Genomic DNA, 16,859 nt, shown 5'->3' with positions numbered 1-16,859 from the left:
ACGCTGGAGGGACTATGTTTCTCGGCTGGCCTGGGAACACCTTGGGATTCCCCCGGAGGAGCTGGCCCAAGTGGCTGGGGAGAGGGAAGTCTGGGTCTCCCTGCTTAGGCTGCTGCCCCCGCGACCCGACCCCGGATAAGAGGAAGAAGATGAATGGATGGATGAATAATACAGTAATACTTCACAGAACTGCATTAGTTTAAGCCTTGAGTGTTGTTTATAACTGGCTATTCCTTATTTATATTTATTTTCTGCACACAAATTGAAGCTGTTTAAACTATTTTTGCCAAATAAATGAAAAGCATTTTGAAATAAGCAGTTTCCTCATTTACTGCAGAAAAATCCCACAGTTTTAGTGAAGACTGTCACAATGTCTGATGCCTAACTGCTTCATTCCTGCAGTTTTTACATAAATAACACATCCTGAGAATAACTGAGATTTTTAAAAGTGAATTTATTACTTTACTATTATGTATTACTTGTGAATGTTATTTCTGAAATGTTTACAAAGTAGAAAAAACTGAACTGAAGACTGTGAGCCTAAAACTAGACTGAGCCATGGATTCTGTGAACTGTTCCAGCCCTTAGTTGACTCGATGCATCTGTGTCTCTGTAGGAAAGCAGAACACGGCACTTTTTTTCCTCCATCGTCGCTCAGAGAGACTCTGACATTGTGCCCAGTGAATTAACTGTAGAGCTGCTTTCGTGCTGACTCTATCAGCAAAAAAGCAGCTCTGTTGGAGGTTATTTGTGTCTCTGGACTTTCTGCATACAGAGTCTAAAGGAAATCACTGCTGCCAGAGGAAACTTGTGGTGCAACTTGTTTATGAAGGCAGTCTCCTGGAAACATGTTTGTAATGACCTGCTGATGTTGCAGACGCACCAGCACATGTAGAAAAACACATTTATTCCAAAAGTTAGGACAGAACAGCCAGTGAGCTGAAAGAAAATGGTCACCAAAATAAGTCTTGCTGCTTATTTTGTGTGCGCAGGAGTCGTCACAAGCAGCTGCTGAGCTGCTGAAGAGGCAGGAGGAGCTGGAGAGGAAGGCTGCAGAGTTGGACCGCCGGGAGAGAGAGATGCAGTCACTCAGTGCTTCAGGAGGTCAGAATGAGCCTTTATAACACAACAACAGAGCAGTGATGTTTGCAGGAAGTCTCTGCCAACTGTTGGATATCAGCACACACTAATGGTAACACAATTTACTTTGAAAAAAGACAAAAGTATGGAAGGAAACAAGTGTCAGTAGGATTTGAATTAGAAACGCCACTGAAATTTTAATGTTTCAGTTTTTAAAATGATTCAGACTAAGTTTTAATTATTTCTATGTGTTTGAAATTTCAGCATCATTATTTCAAAGTGATCACATTTTCAATAACTTTGTTTTTCGGTGTTAGTTTAAAAATCAGGCATGAAAACATTCAACCTTTCAAATTTCAAGTGCAATATTTTCACTGCACTGATATTTCAGTTGGCTCATTTCTCTGGCTCAAATTCAGTTTAAGAAAGGCAGGGTTATTTCAGGCCACAGACATTAGCAAAGGATGCCAGCACAGTTGGATCCAACCCCCAGCCAATCCAGGCTCAGGATGGCTTTGTGTTTAGACTGTTTAACTGTACATGAATAAAAGTGTCACAGACCACCTCTGAATATGGTCTGAGTGAAGCTGACTTCAGTCCACCTGCCATCTGCTTGTGATCGCATCGCTCAGCTTATGGATGTTAGTCCCAGGTCTGAACTGGGCTTTAGTGTCAACATTTGTTTTAAGTACAGCAAAGAGGAGACTCACACAGTCAAAATGAGAAAAAACAAGCAGGAAACACATTATCTGCACTGCTGCAGCTTCCTGTACTTAATGTTTTTGAAGGAGGATGGCTTTTTTAAAAGTGCAGGTTTGTTTGTGGTTTGCCTTTGAACAACAAGAACACATAAACTCATGTTATTTTAAAGCAAGCTTAATTAATTCAAACTTTGACTTTTCCAGGCAGGAAAAACAACTGGCCCCCCCTCCCAGAGAATTTCCCTGTGGGACCTTGTTTCTACCACGATATCACAGTGGACATTCCCGTAGAGTTTCAGAAGACAGTCAAAATCATGTACTACCTCTGGATGTGTGAGTAAACACTCATCATGACGGTTTACTGGGGTCACACACAGTCACCTACAAGTTAAACAAATGAAAAGTAGCAGAGGTTTTTAACAAAACAGAGCCCTAAAGTTTAACTGCAAGCAAAACTGCAAAATGTTTCTGTGCTCTTCATTCTTTTTATCTCACACTGCTTAAAGCAAAAAGGTGATAATGTTTTTGCCCATGTCTGTGTGTGTCTGTGTGTAGGTGTGCTTGTTTGTCTGTAGTCTTAGCAAAATGCCTCATGAACCAATAGATGATGCTAGATTTGAATGAAACCTGCAGAAAGTGGAAAAACTGGATGTATATCTACAACTGATTAACTAAGAGCTAAGTCTGTTTAGGGCCTTTTTACAAGAGTTGAGTGTTTGTCTGCAGAATTGGCAAAAATGAAATCCTTTCTTCAGGCACGCCAGCTGGATCCTGCGTTGGTTGGATTCTGGCAGACTTGGCAACTCTTTGGCGCACCTCATGTTTGCCCTCTCTTCATCCCCACGGGACACTAGTGGTGCCACTACGGCAATTGGCTTTAGTGATGCAGCACTTCAGTCTTTTGCGCTCATGACCAGGGAGCTTGGGCGCGTAATGTCTTTTCTGGTTCAGGCTCATCGGCAGGTCTGGCTGGCGCAGTCTACGTTGACTGAAACATGCTGTCAGACCCTCCATAGTGTTCCTGTGGTACCTGGGGAGTTGTTTGGGCCGGCTGCCTTGGAAGCACTGGAAAGGACCATTCAGGCACGAAGCACTAGGCAGCGGCTTTCAGGCCTCAGCAGGGGTATGCCCCTCCTCCACCTCAACATTCAAGGCGCCTGCCGGCTGGCCGTAGTATTCGGCCGCCACCTCGGGGTCGTGATCGGCCTGGTGGGTTTAATCCTTGGGTTGCACAGCAGAGACCCAGCAGGGAGTTTCGTGAGCCAGTCCGCCAACCAGCTAGGCAGACCTGTGCCACAGACTCTGGCCGCCGCCCCACCAGGGCCCCTAGGGGCCGTGGGGACAGGCGGTGATGCCACCTGGCCGACCGTCCGGCAGCAACACAGAGCGGTTCAAGGTTGCTGGTGCCAAAAGGATCACTCCAGGCACACAAATGTACTGGAGCTGCATGCTGTGCATTTGGCTCTCAGACACTTTTTGCCCCACCTGGAGGGGAAACATGTTCTGGTTCGGTCAGACAACACCTCTGCTGTCTACCACATCAACCACCAAGGTGGCATCAGGTCAGCATCTGGAAGTGTCCAGAGATCTCCTGGAATGGGCCTCTCCTCGCCTGTCCACCCTGCGGGCAGTGTACTTACCAGGGCAGCACAACCATGGCACAGACTCTTTCCCGCCAGGCGCCTGCTCTGGGAGAGTGGTCCCCTCACCGCAATGTAGTGCTCAGGATCTGGGACCTCTTTGGTCAGACGGAGGTAGATCTGTTCGCCACAGAGGGGTCGACTCAATGTCCTCAATGGTATTCCCTTACGGGGGCATCAGGTGCACTGGGCCAGGACGCACGCGTTGGCTAAGTGAGACTACTGCAGGTCCAACCGCATGCATATAATCCAGGCCTGCTTTAACCGACTCATGCATAGCTGCTAACACGCGACCATTCGTGGAGAGGCATGGAAAGGCTCTAGGGTCCCGCCCACAGGCGTGTAACTCTTAGGTACTCCTCTGATGGGGGGACAGAAGGGATAAGGGGCCCGTTCGCGCCTTAAAAGGGTGTTTCCAGGAGCGGACTCCTCCATCTGCGGGACGTCCAGCTGCAGCTGCCTCAATGCCATACGCATGATGTCCCACATAGAACTGTCAGTAGCTGCACTCTGAGATAAAGAGTGAGCCAGTCTCTGCACGAGATGACTGATTCCTCCTCACTCCTAAAGTGAGAGGCAGAGGCAGCCAAAGGTAACACATCCATCAACTCTCGTGGAAAGGCTCTGATCAGACTTGGCTTGCCTCTTCTTAGGAGGTGCCACAAAGACTCTGGCCTCATTCCGGCACTTCAAGCGCCACCTGTCCAGAAGGTGGAAAGTCATTGCCACCCCCGGGGCGCAATTGGGCCAGCCGAGTCACCCTCACAGCACAGGGAATGTAACTGCAGGTCATGCAGGGGTCTCTGACACGGCCTCCGACAGTGCCTCCTTCAGATGATCATGCCCAAGGTAGGCAGGCCACAGGTCGTGACCAACATCTGCCTGTAGTACGGCCCCACAATCCGCACAGCAGTGGGAGCCATCCATGTTTGAAACCGACTTGGGTGCAACTGCAGGCAGAACGAACAGGCTGAGATCGGGAGTCGGGGCAGGGATACTACCGTCACCAATCACTATAAAATATAGCAACAGAGGGGCTGACACCGCCAGCTACGTCCAATTAACAGGACAAAAAAAACAAAACATGGGGTAGGGGGGCGAAAACGCTGCCGTCACCAATTAAAGCAAAATGCAAATGCAGAGAGGCTCAGCCTGGAACTCCTAATCAGGAAGTTGGCTAAAACTGGGAGAGGGGGCGAGACGCTACCATCACCAATTAAAGCAAACAAACTTGGAGAGGCTGACACACGTAGCTCAGTCCAAAACAGTTTATAGGGTTGGCTAAAAACTGGGAGAGGGGGCGAAACGCTACCGTCACCAGTTAGAACAAATAACCACCTCGGAGACAAACACAGGTGGCTCAAATGCAAAATAGAGTAAAAGGTTGGCTCAAATTGGGAGAGGGAGCTGGACGCTGCCGTCACCAATAACTATAAAATACAGCAACAGAGGGGCTGACACCGTCAGCCACGTCCAGAATACAGGACAAAACCAAAACTGGGAGAGGGGGCGAAAACGCTGCCATCACTTTTAAAGCAAACAATAAACTTAGATGCTACCAGCAGTAGCTCAGTCCAAAAACAAAATATGCAGTTGGCTAAAATTGGGAGAGGGGGCAAAACGCTACCGTCACCAATTAAAGCGAAATAAACAAATAAACAATGAGAGGCTAAAGCCCTTAGCTCGACCAGGAAGTCGGCTCAGATTGGGAGAGGGGGCGAAACGCTACCGTCACCAATTAAAACGAAACGGATAAACAAAAGGAGGCTAACACCGTTAGCGCAATCCAAAATTACAACCAGAAATTCGGCTAAAATTGAGAGAGGGGGCAAGACGCTACTGTCACCAATTAAAGCGAGACAACCAAAGAAACAAAGGGAGGCTAACACAGTTAGTCAAGCTCCACAATCAACACAGAAGTCAGGCGCTGTGAGTTGGGAGAGGAGGCGCAAACGCTGTCATCACCAACAAACAGCAGAATTACCTTCAGTGAAGATCAACAGTCGTAGCCCTTAGGAGGGCGACTCACTGCTACTCCCGCCAACAGGCAATTGGGTGTCCGCCGACGGTACGATTATCCAAGGCCGAAGCCATACAACGAACCGCACGCGAGAAGAAATGAGGAACAGAGCCTCGGATGACGTCAGTATATATAGACTGGGTGATCATCCAACGTGTCACAGGTGTGACTCTGTTGGTATTACTACTCGAACGGGAACATTCAGTGCTTTCAGCGCCACCCTCTGGCGGGTCAGTAGGGATGAAATAGAACTGTCTTTTGTTGGCTATTCTCAGCTAAGAGGGTTGGCGAGCTACATGCTCTTTCTGTCAGTCCCTCAGGTCAGATGGGTTCCGGATTGCTCTGGTGTTTTCTTGTCGCCCAACACTGCATTTGTGCCTAAGGTGCTATCCCATTCTCATTGTAACTAGCCACTGAGATTGGCAAGGTTTCGGCCTACATCAGGAGTGGCTGGGGATAGGTCCGAATTATTGTGCCCAGTGAGGGCGCTGGAGGCATACATTGCATCTACTGCAGGTATACGATGCTCAGACCAGCTGTTCTTGTGTTATGGAGGTCCAAGGCTAGGTTGCCCTCTTTCCAAGCAGCGTCTCTCCCACTGGATTGTGGATGTCATCTGCCACGCCTACAATGCGGGACGCTGCTCCCTGCCGGTCGGCGTGAAGGCACACTCTACCCGGAGCGTCTGCTTCCTGGTCAGCTATGAGGGCGGGGGTTCCGCTGGACACCATATGTGCTGCTGCATCATGGGCTTCTCCAAGCACATTCACCAGATTTTACAGGGTTAATGTGGCCACCCCTCATCCCCTAAGTCAGGTTTTTCTGCAAGGGTCCTCAGCATCTCCTCTGTGACTTATGTGCTCAGGATTCCTTGTGACATCACTGGTATTAGTCATCCAGTGCTTTCAGCACCGCCCTCTTGCGGTCAGTAGGGATGAAATAGAACAGAAGTTGCGTATGCAACTACGGTTCTATGAATCCCCAATGACCGCCAGAGTTTCTCTGTCACTCAGAATCCTTGACTCTGTTGGTATTACTACTCGAACGGCGTGCGCGCAATGGGAACATTCAGAGCTTTCAGCACCGCCCTCTGGCGGTCATCCATAGTTATATACGTAACTTTCGTTTTATAGATATCAAGTTAAAATTTGGTGTGTAAGTAACTGAGAGTTACTACAACTTAAACACTGAGCTCTACACATTGCACAACATCTTCGATAAAACTTTACCATTAACTCCTGTAATCAACTCTGTCTGAGTGTTAGCAAAATATCTAATGTACCCCTGTACAGATTTTAGTTAAACTCTCAGAAAGTAATCACTGGCTGAATATCTAAAACTCATTAACTTTTGGAGTCAACCCTATTCAAGATGGCTGCCACAGCTAAGCAACCTTAGCAAAAACAGAAATAGCTCTAACTCAGCCAGTTTTACAGACATTGAGCTAAAATGTGGTGTGGTAGTAGCTGAGAGTCATCCCCAGCTCATACTTTGAACACTAGTGTTTAAAACTTTGCCCTTACTTTTTGGAGTCATCTGTGTCTGTCTGTCAGAAAAAAAATCTCAAGAACGACAGGAAAGATTTTCATGAAGCTCTCAGAAAGTAATCAGTGGCTGTACATCTACAATTGATTAACTTTTGGAGTCAACCTAATTGAAAATGGCTGCCACTACTAATCAACATTAGCCAACACAAAATGGCAATAACTTTAATCTTGTGTGTTAATAGCTGAGGGTCATCCCCAGCACATACTTTGATGCTAACCCATCTCACGAGATCTCACAGTATCACATGAGGTCACGCACAATGTCATTTACAAGGTTTGTCCAAAACGACTCCCTTCTCAAAACAAGATGATTTCACTTTAAAACTCTGGCATGAAACACAGGAGGTGATATGCATTCCTTCAAGCAATACTAGGCCTTTAATCTTTGAGATTAATTCAATTAAATTTAAACAGATGTCTATTTTCTGTTAGTTTAGTTTAAAAAATGTTGCTTCTGAGGAACAAATTAAAGAGATTTTGATTTATTTCATTCAGCAAATTCCCTGATTAGAAATGGTTGTTTTTCCACCCTCTGCAACCTTAACACCTCTGGTTTTTCTGTGTGTATGTCAGGAAATGAATGGCTTTAAGTGGAATTCAGTCACCACATGACAGCCACGTGTGCAGTCATGTGTCCTGAGAAAAGGTCTCAGTCAGATGAGTTCTTCAAGTTTGGTTCACATACAGACTGCAGTGTCTGCAAAGAATTAGACTTTTTTTTTAAATCCAACTAACGGGGTTTTTGGGGAGTACATATGGCTCAGAGCACACATGAGCACAAATATCTCCTCACGCCCAGGTCAACTGTGTCTGTCGAGCAGCAGCTTGGTGCCATTTTCCACACTGGGATTTCAAACCCTTGAAGTCAGACTCTGCTGTTCTCTGACAGTGTGAAGTCACTGTTAGGACCCAAAGAACAAACAATAACGATAAATAATTCATTCTGTGTGTTCCAGTTCCTTGTTCTGCATAGTGTTCAAATATTAAACAGGTTGTTCCTCTGTTTATATTGTGAATTCAGGGTTCTCATGGAGTCCTGAAAAGTATTTTCTAGGTCTGGATAAGTTGTGGAAAAAATGAGAGTACAGGAAAACTTTAATGTTTCCAGACTGTTTTCTAAAAGATAAAAATTAAGATTAAACAAGAAGTTTTTTTTCTACAATAATTATATTTAAAAGATATATATAACATATATACCTTTAATATATAACAGCTGCAGGTAATACAACGCTGGAATCAATTAAGAGACCATTGCAAAATGATACATTTTTCTGAATTTACTTTTTTATCAGTCTTCTTCATTTTCTTTCAGCTGTTCCATTTTCAGGGGTCACCACAGCGACTCATCCTCCTCCATCTAACTCTGTCTTCTGTGTCCTCTGTCTTTACTTCATCTACCTCCATGTCCTCTCTAACTGCATCCATATATCTCCTCTTTGTCTTCTTCCTGGCAGCTGCATCTCTAACATCCTTCTACCAATATCTCCACTGTCCCTCCTCTGCACTGTCCAAACCATCTCAGTCTGTCCTCTAACTTTATCTCCCAGTCCTTCAACCTGTGTTGTACCTCTGATGACCTCATTCCTAATCCTATCCATCCATGTCCCTCCCAAGAAGAACCTCAACACCTTCAGCTCTGCCACTTCCAGTTCTGTCTCCTGTCTTTTAGTCTCCAAACCAAACAACATGGCTGCTCTCACCACTGTCTGTAAACCTTTCCTTTCACCTTTGCTGCCACCCTTTTGTCACAAATCCCTCCTGAAACTTTTCTCCATCCACTCCATCCTGCCTGGACTCTCTTCTTCACCTCTTTACCACACTCCCTGTTTTCCTGGACAGTTGACCCTAAGTCCTTGAAGTCCTGGACCTTGGTGACCTCTGCTCCTTGTAGCCTCACTGTTCCACCTGCCTCCCTCTCATTGACACACGTACTCTGTCTTGATTTTACTTTTTATAAGTATGTGAGTAAAATTAATATTTTTGTGTTATTCTATGACTTTTTAATATTTCTAACATATTTTAAATATAAATATTGTTAGTTTTTATTTGCAGAACATGAAAATGGTCAGAATAACAGATGTTCTCAGACCTCAAATAGTGCAAAGAAAATAAGGTTATAATAATCTTTAAACATCCCAATGCTAATGCATTGTAAAATCAATTAAAACACAGTTTTATTAGAATTCCTCCCTACATCTAATGTTTTAAGGAGGTAAAATGAATACTGAAGACAAAAAGTACTAAAAATATTTTAGTCAAAGGTTTTGATTGTTGTAGTTTATTTACAGATGCTGAGACATTTTTACATCCTATTTTAGCAGTTACCCAACTGTGTGATATTCTCATCATTTGGGAACAGTTTTACTAAATGATCATTCATTTGTATTGAAGAAGACTAACCCCAGTATTAAGAAAGGGAGATCACTGCGCAAACATTTCCAGTATGTCTTGACATCAAAATAGTTCAAATAAAACACCTGAGAAATCTCAAAATGAGTCTGTAAAATGGAACATTTGTAGGAACCCTGTGGATTTGACTTGGCAGGACACTGAAGTTACTTGCGGTCCTCCTCTCCCCTCTCAGTGCACTCTGGGACGCTGCTGGTCAACATGTTCGGCTGCCTGGCCTGGTTCTGTGTGGATTCGTCCCGTGGAGTGGACTTTGGTTTGTCCATTCTCTGGCTTCTGCTCTTCACTCCGTGTGCTTTCGTCTGCTGGTACAGACCACTTTATGGAGCCTTCAGGTAAACGGCTGTTCACATGCACAAGCTGAACTCGAACCTGGTCACTTACTCATCTTTTTTTTCTTTTCTTTTCTTTCTGCAGGAGTGACAGCTCATTCAAATTTTTTGTTTTTTTCTTTGTGTACATCTGTCAGTTTGGGATTTATGTTATGCAGTGCATTGGGATCACTAGTTGGGGTGCAAGGTGAGATGTAACATTGAAAACAAGTATTTACTGCTCACAGTAGTGTGTATTTCACTTGTATGGTCTGCCTCTGGAAGGGTCTCCCACAGTGGGGGGGGTCAGACTAAGAGTGATTATTAGACCTTCATGAGGAAAGATTACATTTGTCAGGATAGTGAAACTGGGGCATCCTCCTGGAGCCACCCCCTGGGGTGGGACTTGCCTGGTTTCTTGGGTTTGATCGAGTGAAGCTTGAAGAAATGACAGGAAGCCACCTGTGGAATGTAACCTCACTGGCAGGGAAGGACCCAGAGCTTGTATGCAAGGTTAAGCGATACCGACTTGATGTAGTTGAACTCACTTCTATCCAAATTAGTTACCAGACAGAAAAACCAACCAGTGGGAAAGTCTGTGGACAGACAGAACAGCCATTTAGTGGTGGTACAGCAGAGCAGTGGTTAAAACTTGCCTGTTTGCATCCTGCCTGGGGTCTTTCTGTGTGGAGTTTACATGTTCTCCCTGTGCATATGTGGGGTTTCTCTAAGTACTCCAGTTCCCTCCCAAAAACTACAAACATGCATGTTAGGTTAATCGAGAACTATAAATTGTCCCTAGGTGTGAATGGATGTGTTGTCTCCATTTTGCCCGGTGATGGACTTGCAACCTGTACAGGCCAAACCCCGCCTCTCACACGTTGCTGAAGGTAGACACTAGGTACCCCACTGTAAAAAATAAGTATGTGGTTACTGGCCAGGTGCAGTTACAAAAAGTAAGTCACTGTTATCCAATAAAAGCAAAGTAGTTGCAGAAATCCAGATTCTCCTCACGTGAAGTGAGAAACAAGATTTATTTAAAAAAAAACTTAAAACAAGTTTTTCTATGCGAGTTTAAAATGAACAGTTCTGATCAATAATGATGCTTATATCCTGTCCTGGAAGGTTTTAATTTGATCAAATTTAAACAACTTTGCCATTTGAGAATATTCTGTTTTGAATTTAACACCAACGGGAGCTGTGGGAAACGGGACTGAACAAAGACAGACTGAAGAAATTTTATGGTCATTTTAAGCAAGTATTTGTAATGTAAAAATCATAACAGTAGTTTAGATTTAAGCAAATGTCCTCCAAATTTTACAAGTGATTATCTGTGTGGTTGTAGGATTGAATAAACTTAACCACAGTTCTGTTCAGTGTAATGAAGGCTCATCTGATCCTGACACATTGATGTGTTTTGGATCAGGTTCTATGGAACAAGATGAAAGTGAGATTAGTTGAAGGGCATTTAGTGTTTGTTTGTAAAGATCTTCTTCTCTGTAGTGGTTGGATCTCAGCTCTGACCGCTCTGAACAGAAGCATCCCAGTGGGCATCTTAATGATCCTCATCGCAGCTCTGTTTACCTCACTGGCTGTCCTGTCCCTCATCATGTTCAAGAAGGTATCAACAGATGTGGACAGTATTTACTGTACGTTCCATTTGTTACTGTGCTATTTGAACCCCCTTGTTCTTCTCGTCCCCCCCTCAGGTCCACATGTTGTACCGTACCACTGGCGCCAGCTTTGAGAAGGCCCAGCAGGAGTTTGCCACCGGCGTCATGTCCAACAAGACAGTCCAGACGGCTGCTGCTAACGCCGCCTCCACTGCTGCACAAGGAGCCTTCAAAGAGCAGATCTAATAACGACAGGGGGCCCCTGATCACACAACACGCAGGAATTTACTCATGAGTCAACTATTATCTTTGTTCTCAGCCTGAAGAAGAAGAAACCACTTGGACTTTGACTGGACCTGGCAACTTGCCTACTCTGCACTCAGTACCAGGATATAAACGTGCTCTTCTTCCTCTGTGTGGGTTTGTGTGCGGATGTGCATGTATGTCTAATTTAATGATTGTTTGTGTGCCTTTTTAAAAGTTGCTGTTGCCTCTGGATCAGTAACAGGTTGTAATGCAGCTGAACCAACCCCCCCTGACATGTTTCTCCATTAATCACGTCAGAACTACTGGCTTCTTTGATTTCTCAACCAAAATACTACTCCATTTTATTTTATTATTGGACAGCAGAGTTTTATTTCTTTTACTAGTGACCTCTAGTGAACAGCATCTGTAATGCGTAAGATGAGTGCAGTGCATTCTGAGTCTTTGTTGTTGATTTTTCTACTGCTTTTTTTTTTCCAAAATCTGAAGAAAAAATAGGTTTAAGTCTCAACTTTCTTAAAGTGGTGCCTCACTGAAATTCTTCTGTTCAACCATCACACACTCAGCAGTGGAGAGTAAAAATGTAAACCACAAGTTGTCCACAAAAAACAGTTTTTAATGATGGAAGAAAAAGAAACAGTATTCAAGAAGCCTGTTTTTATTCTTTAGCATCTGAAACTGTAGCAACTAAATTGACCTTTAGAGGGCAGCATCTGTCCACAGTGGTCAAATCTGGAAGGATAAACCCTTCTGATTCATTGTAATGAAGGGCGGGCAATCATGTAACTGCCTGTGCCTGCGTGTGTTCATTTGTCTGTTAGCAAAATATCTCATGGATTGGTTTTAATGAAATGCTCACTATTTGATTTAATTTTCCAGGTGTTGCACTCGGTAGCTGAGCATTTATAACACTCCAAGCTCCAACTGATCGTGCAGGATTTAAATTTAAAACTTCAGCAATCAAGGCGAATGGCAACATGCTATCCTTTAAGGAATGCTAGCTTCTTTTTTTTCCTGGAACGTCATGAAATACTTTGTTAAATCTGCTCATTTCTGCTGAATGAAATTTGGCGCACACATTTCTGATTTGTTTTATCAATATAATCCATTAATCTTTTGATTTCTGTGTATTCTGTGTGAAAGAAGTTAAATGTTATAATGACCTAAAACCTCAGAAGCTGAGCTCCAGCTGTATTTGACATTCTGTAAGATTATCAAAATATATAGCTCTTTTGTTTGTTTGGAGGTGTTATGTCTTAGTGTGAGTGTTGGACGGATGCACTTCTAGAAAAATCTGTAAGACTTGGTCTATTTAGACAACTTGAGAAGGATTTTATCTTTTTTTTTTTATAGTAAAAATATGGAATTCATTGAACAAAATACCCAACTTAATTCCACTGTAGTTGTTACTTACTTTTTGATATATTTTGTTTATTTAAATTGGTGAGATCTAAATGAGCTGTACTTTAAATCTGGTCACTGGAGTTTATCTGTATATTGTTGAAGTATTTTTGTAAATTGAGCGGCCTCATGCCTTCCTCCTCAGTACCACACAGGTTTCTCTTGGTATTCTTTATGCATCAGATCCTTTTTTCTTTTAACTGCATAAAGGAATGGTACAATCTGTAAGTGATTCACTTCCCTGTATATCTGACTGTATGGTTGTGCAGTTTTTGCGTCATTGAGGGGGAAAGTGTGTAATTTGTGTCCAGCTTTTACTTCTTGCTGGATGTTTAGCTCAGGATGCTTTTCACTGGTATGTTGAGGTGTAAGCCGAGATAAAAATGTGAAACTGGCCGTGGATTAGAAATAAATCAGTATATTGCCACTGTAATGCATACTTTAAATGCTCAGTAATAGTGTTTTAATGTGGTAATTGCTTATTTTAGGCTTTAAGTTGGTTGATCATTACTGAACTCTGACATACCACAGTCAAGACTGATGTTCATTATTTAAATGATAAAATTGAGGCTGAAACATTTCATCATCTAAAAATTTTTAAAATGTCTATTTTTCTACACATTAGAACTCTAAATTGCTCCTTATTGTGAATGTGTTGCATCTTATGTTAAAGCCCATGTGTGTGTGTGTGTGTGTGTGAGAGAGAGAGAGAGAGAGAGAGAGAGAGAAGGAATAAAGGGAACTGGAACTTTGAGTCAATCTGTTTGCAGGACAGAGTCTGAGATTTTTTTCCCAGCTTTTTGTGCAAATTGCTTCGTTTTAGTCTGATCTTGGCTCCGTTTTGGCCTGCACATGTATGTCTAACAAAAACACAAAGCATGATGAAATTCCTCCTGAAAAGAACCAGGCTAATACAGATTTCTGCTGTTTGATTTTGTTTGGAAATAATGTTGTAAACTAAAGCAGTGGGACGTAGTGCGATGTAGACGGACTATGGCTACAAATTCTAATTTATAGACATTATGGTGTGACAAATGCTGAAATTTCAATAAAAATCTTCAGAACTACTGATGGCTGCCCTCTAATGAAACGGTTCAGAAGGATTGTGTGTATATTTAGTATGATTTACAGATGGTGTCTTTTTAAGATGCATACAGGTTTTACCTTTAGTCGCATGTTGAGCAGTTTGAGTTTGTATATTTATTGTATTAACAATGAATAAAGTTCTTTGTGTGTTTATTGTTTACAGTGTGACTTTCTGTGTTCTGCCTCTTTAAGAGGGGAAAAACCTTAAATGTTTGACTTACCATGTACCATCAGCTACAGACCAGAGGAGGTCAGTATTTATCAAAGAATGTTCTAACTGAGCTGATAGGGCAGATACCACTTTAATGTGACTAGAACAGCCTTTTATTTGATTTCCATACACCTGAGAGTTTGTCTAAAGAGATCAAGTGATGCTAAATACCTGCACTGGACACATGGGAACATGTTCATCATCACAAACTGCAACAACATTCAAAAGATCATCTGCTGATTTTTTATCAAATAATTTAGAAAATTGATTTGACCAGGTCTGTGTGTGTGTGTGGTTGTGTTTCTTCATTTGTCCGATAGCAAATCATTGAATGAACCACTGATTATACTGAAAATAAACCACAGGATGCACATCTACAACTGAATAACTTTAGAAGGTAAATTGATTCCAAATGGCCACTACAGATAATAAAATACAATATTAGCTATAAGTCAGTTTTACAAATAAAATATGTTGTGGTAGTAGCTGAGAATCATCCCCAACATATATCTCAGGCACTAGCAGTGTAAGGTTTTGCAATATTGTGTCAAATTGTGTAAAATATTTTTTTCAAGATTTAATCAAAATTACTCTAACTCCATTTCTCAACATAAGATGGTTTTAGTTTAAAACTCTGGCACAAAACACAGCATGCAATATAAGTTATCCGTTTTTCAGTAAGTTATTACTGTTGAGGCTAATTATTTTACATTTACATTTTACAGTCTTAAAACTCATTTTAGGCAGTTAGTGTTAAAATAATTGGTGTCCCACTCTGCTCAAACAAATGTCTTGCCAAAAAAGCAAATTACAAAAACAAATTAGATATTTTGCTTGGGATTTAAACATTTTTGACAGTCACTCCCTCTTGATAAGCATGTCCTTCCACCTCTAAGGTCTTTTTATTTGCAAGTAGGTGAGTCCTAAAAGATCACATTAAAACAAGTGGTTTCACTACAGCACTGATTTAATGCCATGTTGTTGTTAAAACTAATCAAACCCCACTCCAATTTGTAATGAGCTTTTTAGAGCTCAGTAGTGCTGCACTAGTTCACCCCTCACAAAGTCAAACTGTAGCTCACAGAATTTACTCATGTTTGTAACTCATAATTACGTTTTTAAAATAGGTTTTCAAAAACTAGTTGTTGGTAGATGATTTCAGGTATCAATTAGCATATTAATTGTGTCATCTTGTAGTATTAATAATTTGATCTCTGCCAGTTTATTTACACCTGTCTGCCTTTCTCTCATTTCCTGTGTTCATTTGTATTTCATTTTGTCGTAATTCTAAATAAAGATGCTCTCATTTGTGTACGTTTCTGTTTTTATCAGAAAGCAAAAGTTAAATAGGTAAAATCTGACATTCTGGCTTATAACAGGCCTATTAAGAGTACATTTAATCAGTTTCAAATCCCTATGATTTTGATGTCAGCTGACAAAAGCCACACTGTGCTGTTATTGTATGCCATCATTTGTGTCGTAAACTGATCGGACATCTTGAACCAATAAAGACTGTATATGCAGCAGACTACCAGACAAAAGTAAATGAGGTGACACAAGAGGAAAAAAAGAGCTCAAAGTTAAAGTCACACAACACAAATAACACACAGTCGCACAAGATTCAACAGAGACCAAAGTCATGGGATCCACCAGTGGATCTTCAGCACCTGACAGAAAGTCAACAAAGAGCTGCGAAGATGATATTGTGGGAAGAATATGAGGCATTTGCATATGACAGTGATGATGTGGGCTGCATCCCTTCTCTGAAAATCCATATAACCTTTCATGACACAAGTCCTCTAAAAAAAAACTACATGTCTGTCCCAAAACCTCTTCACAATGAAGTGAAAGAGTATCTGCAAGATCTGCTTAACAAGGGTTGGATCACTCCATCAAGGTCTCCCTACTCATCACCTGTGGTGTGTGTCCGCAAGAAAGATGGTGCCCTTCGGCTTTGTTGTGACTTTAGAGAGCTCAATCGCAAGTCAGTTCCGGACCGTCATCCGATACCAAGAATTCAAGACATGCTGGATGCACTGGTTGGGAGCTCTTGGTTTTCAGTGTCAGACCAAGGCAAGGCGTACCACCAGGGTTTTTTGGATGAAGAGAGCCGACCCTTAACGGCCTTCATCACACCCTGGGGGCTCTACCAATGGGTACGCATCCCCTTTGGCTTGAGCGCCGCACCCGCTGAGTTCCAGAGGAGCATGGAACATTGTATGGCAGGTCTCAGAGACACTATTTGCCTACCATACCTGGACGACAACCTGGTGCACAGCAGCAATTTTGAAGAGCACCTTGAGCACATCCGCTTTGTCCTCCAGCGTTACAGTGAGCATGGTGTTAAGGTGACTCCAAAGAAATGTGACTGTTCAGGCGAAGTGTCAAGTTTTTGGGCAAGCTGGTTACTGACCAAGGATACACAATGGACCCAGCAGAGCTGGCCCTGCTGATGGCTTTAAAAGAAAAAGCACCTGCAACTGTCGGAGAGGTACGTCAAATGCTTGGTTTTCTCTCTTATTATAGGCCTTTCATCGCCAACTTCTCCCGCATAGCCCATCCACTCTATAACATGC

The 16,859-nt window shown here is 42.6% G+C and overlaps 1 protein-coding gene across 1 annotated transcript in view; it reads left to right on the top strand.

Moving 5' to 3' along the window:
* LOC108250649 (secretory carrier-associated membrane protein 1) overlaps positions 1-14,228 on the top strand; it is a 22,408-nt gene extending 8,180 nt beyond the window's left edge. Inside the window, exons 4-9 of the mRNA XM_017440637.3 lie at positions 993-1,104; positions 1,986-2,114; positions 9,573-9,732; positions 9,815-9,916; positions 11,212-11,329; positions 11,418-14,228. Coding sequence (XP_017296126.1) covers positions 993-1,104; positions 1,986-2,114; positions 9,573-9,732; positions 9,815-9,916; positions 11,212-11,329; positions 11,418-11,567 — 771 coding nt within the window. The 3' untranslated portion in view covers positions 11,568-14,228. The remainder of the gene's footprint in view (positions 1-992; positions 1,105-1,985; positions 2,115-9,572; positions 9,733-9,814; positions 9,917-11,211; positions 11,330-11,417) is intronic.
* The last annotated feature ends 2,631 nt before the right edge of the window (positions 14,229-16,859 follow it).

Source organism: Kryptolebias marmoratus, linkage group LG14 (assembly GCF_001649575.2).
Source record: "Kryptolebias marmoratus isolate JLee-2015 linkage group LG14, ASM164957v2, whole genome shotgun sequence".
Lineage (NCBI taxonomy): Eukaryota > Metazoa > Chordata > Actinopteri > Cyprinodontiformes > Rivulidae > Kryptolebias > Kryptolebias marmoratus.
Note: the sequence above shows the minus strand (reverse complement) of the source record. Positions and strands in the feature narration are given on the sequence as shown.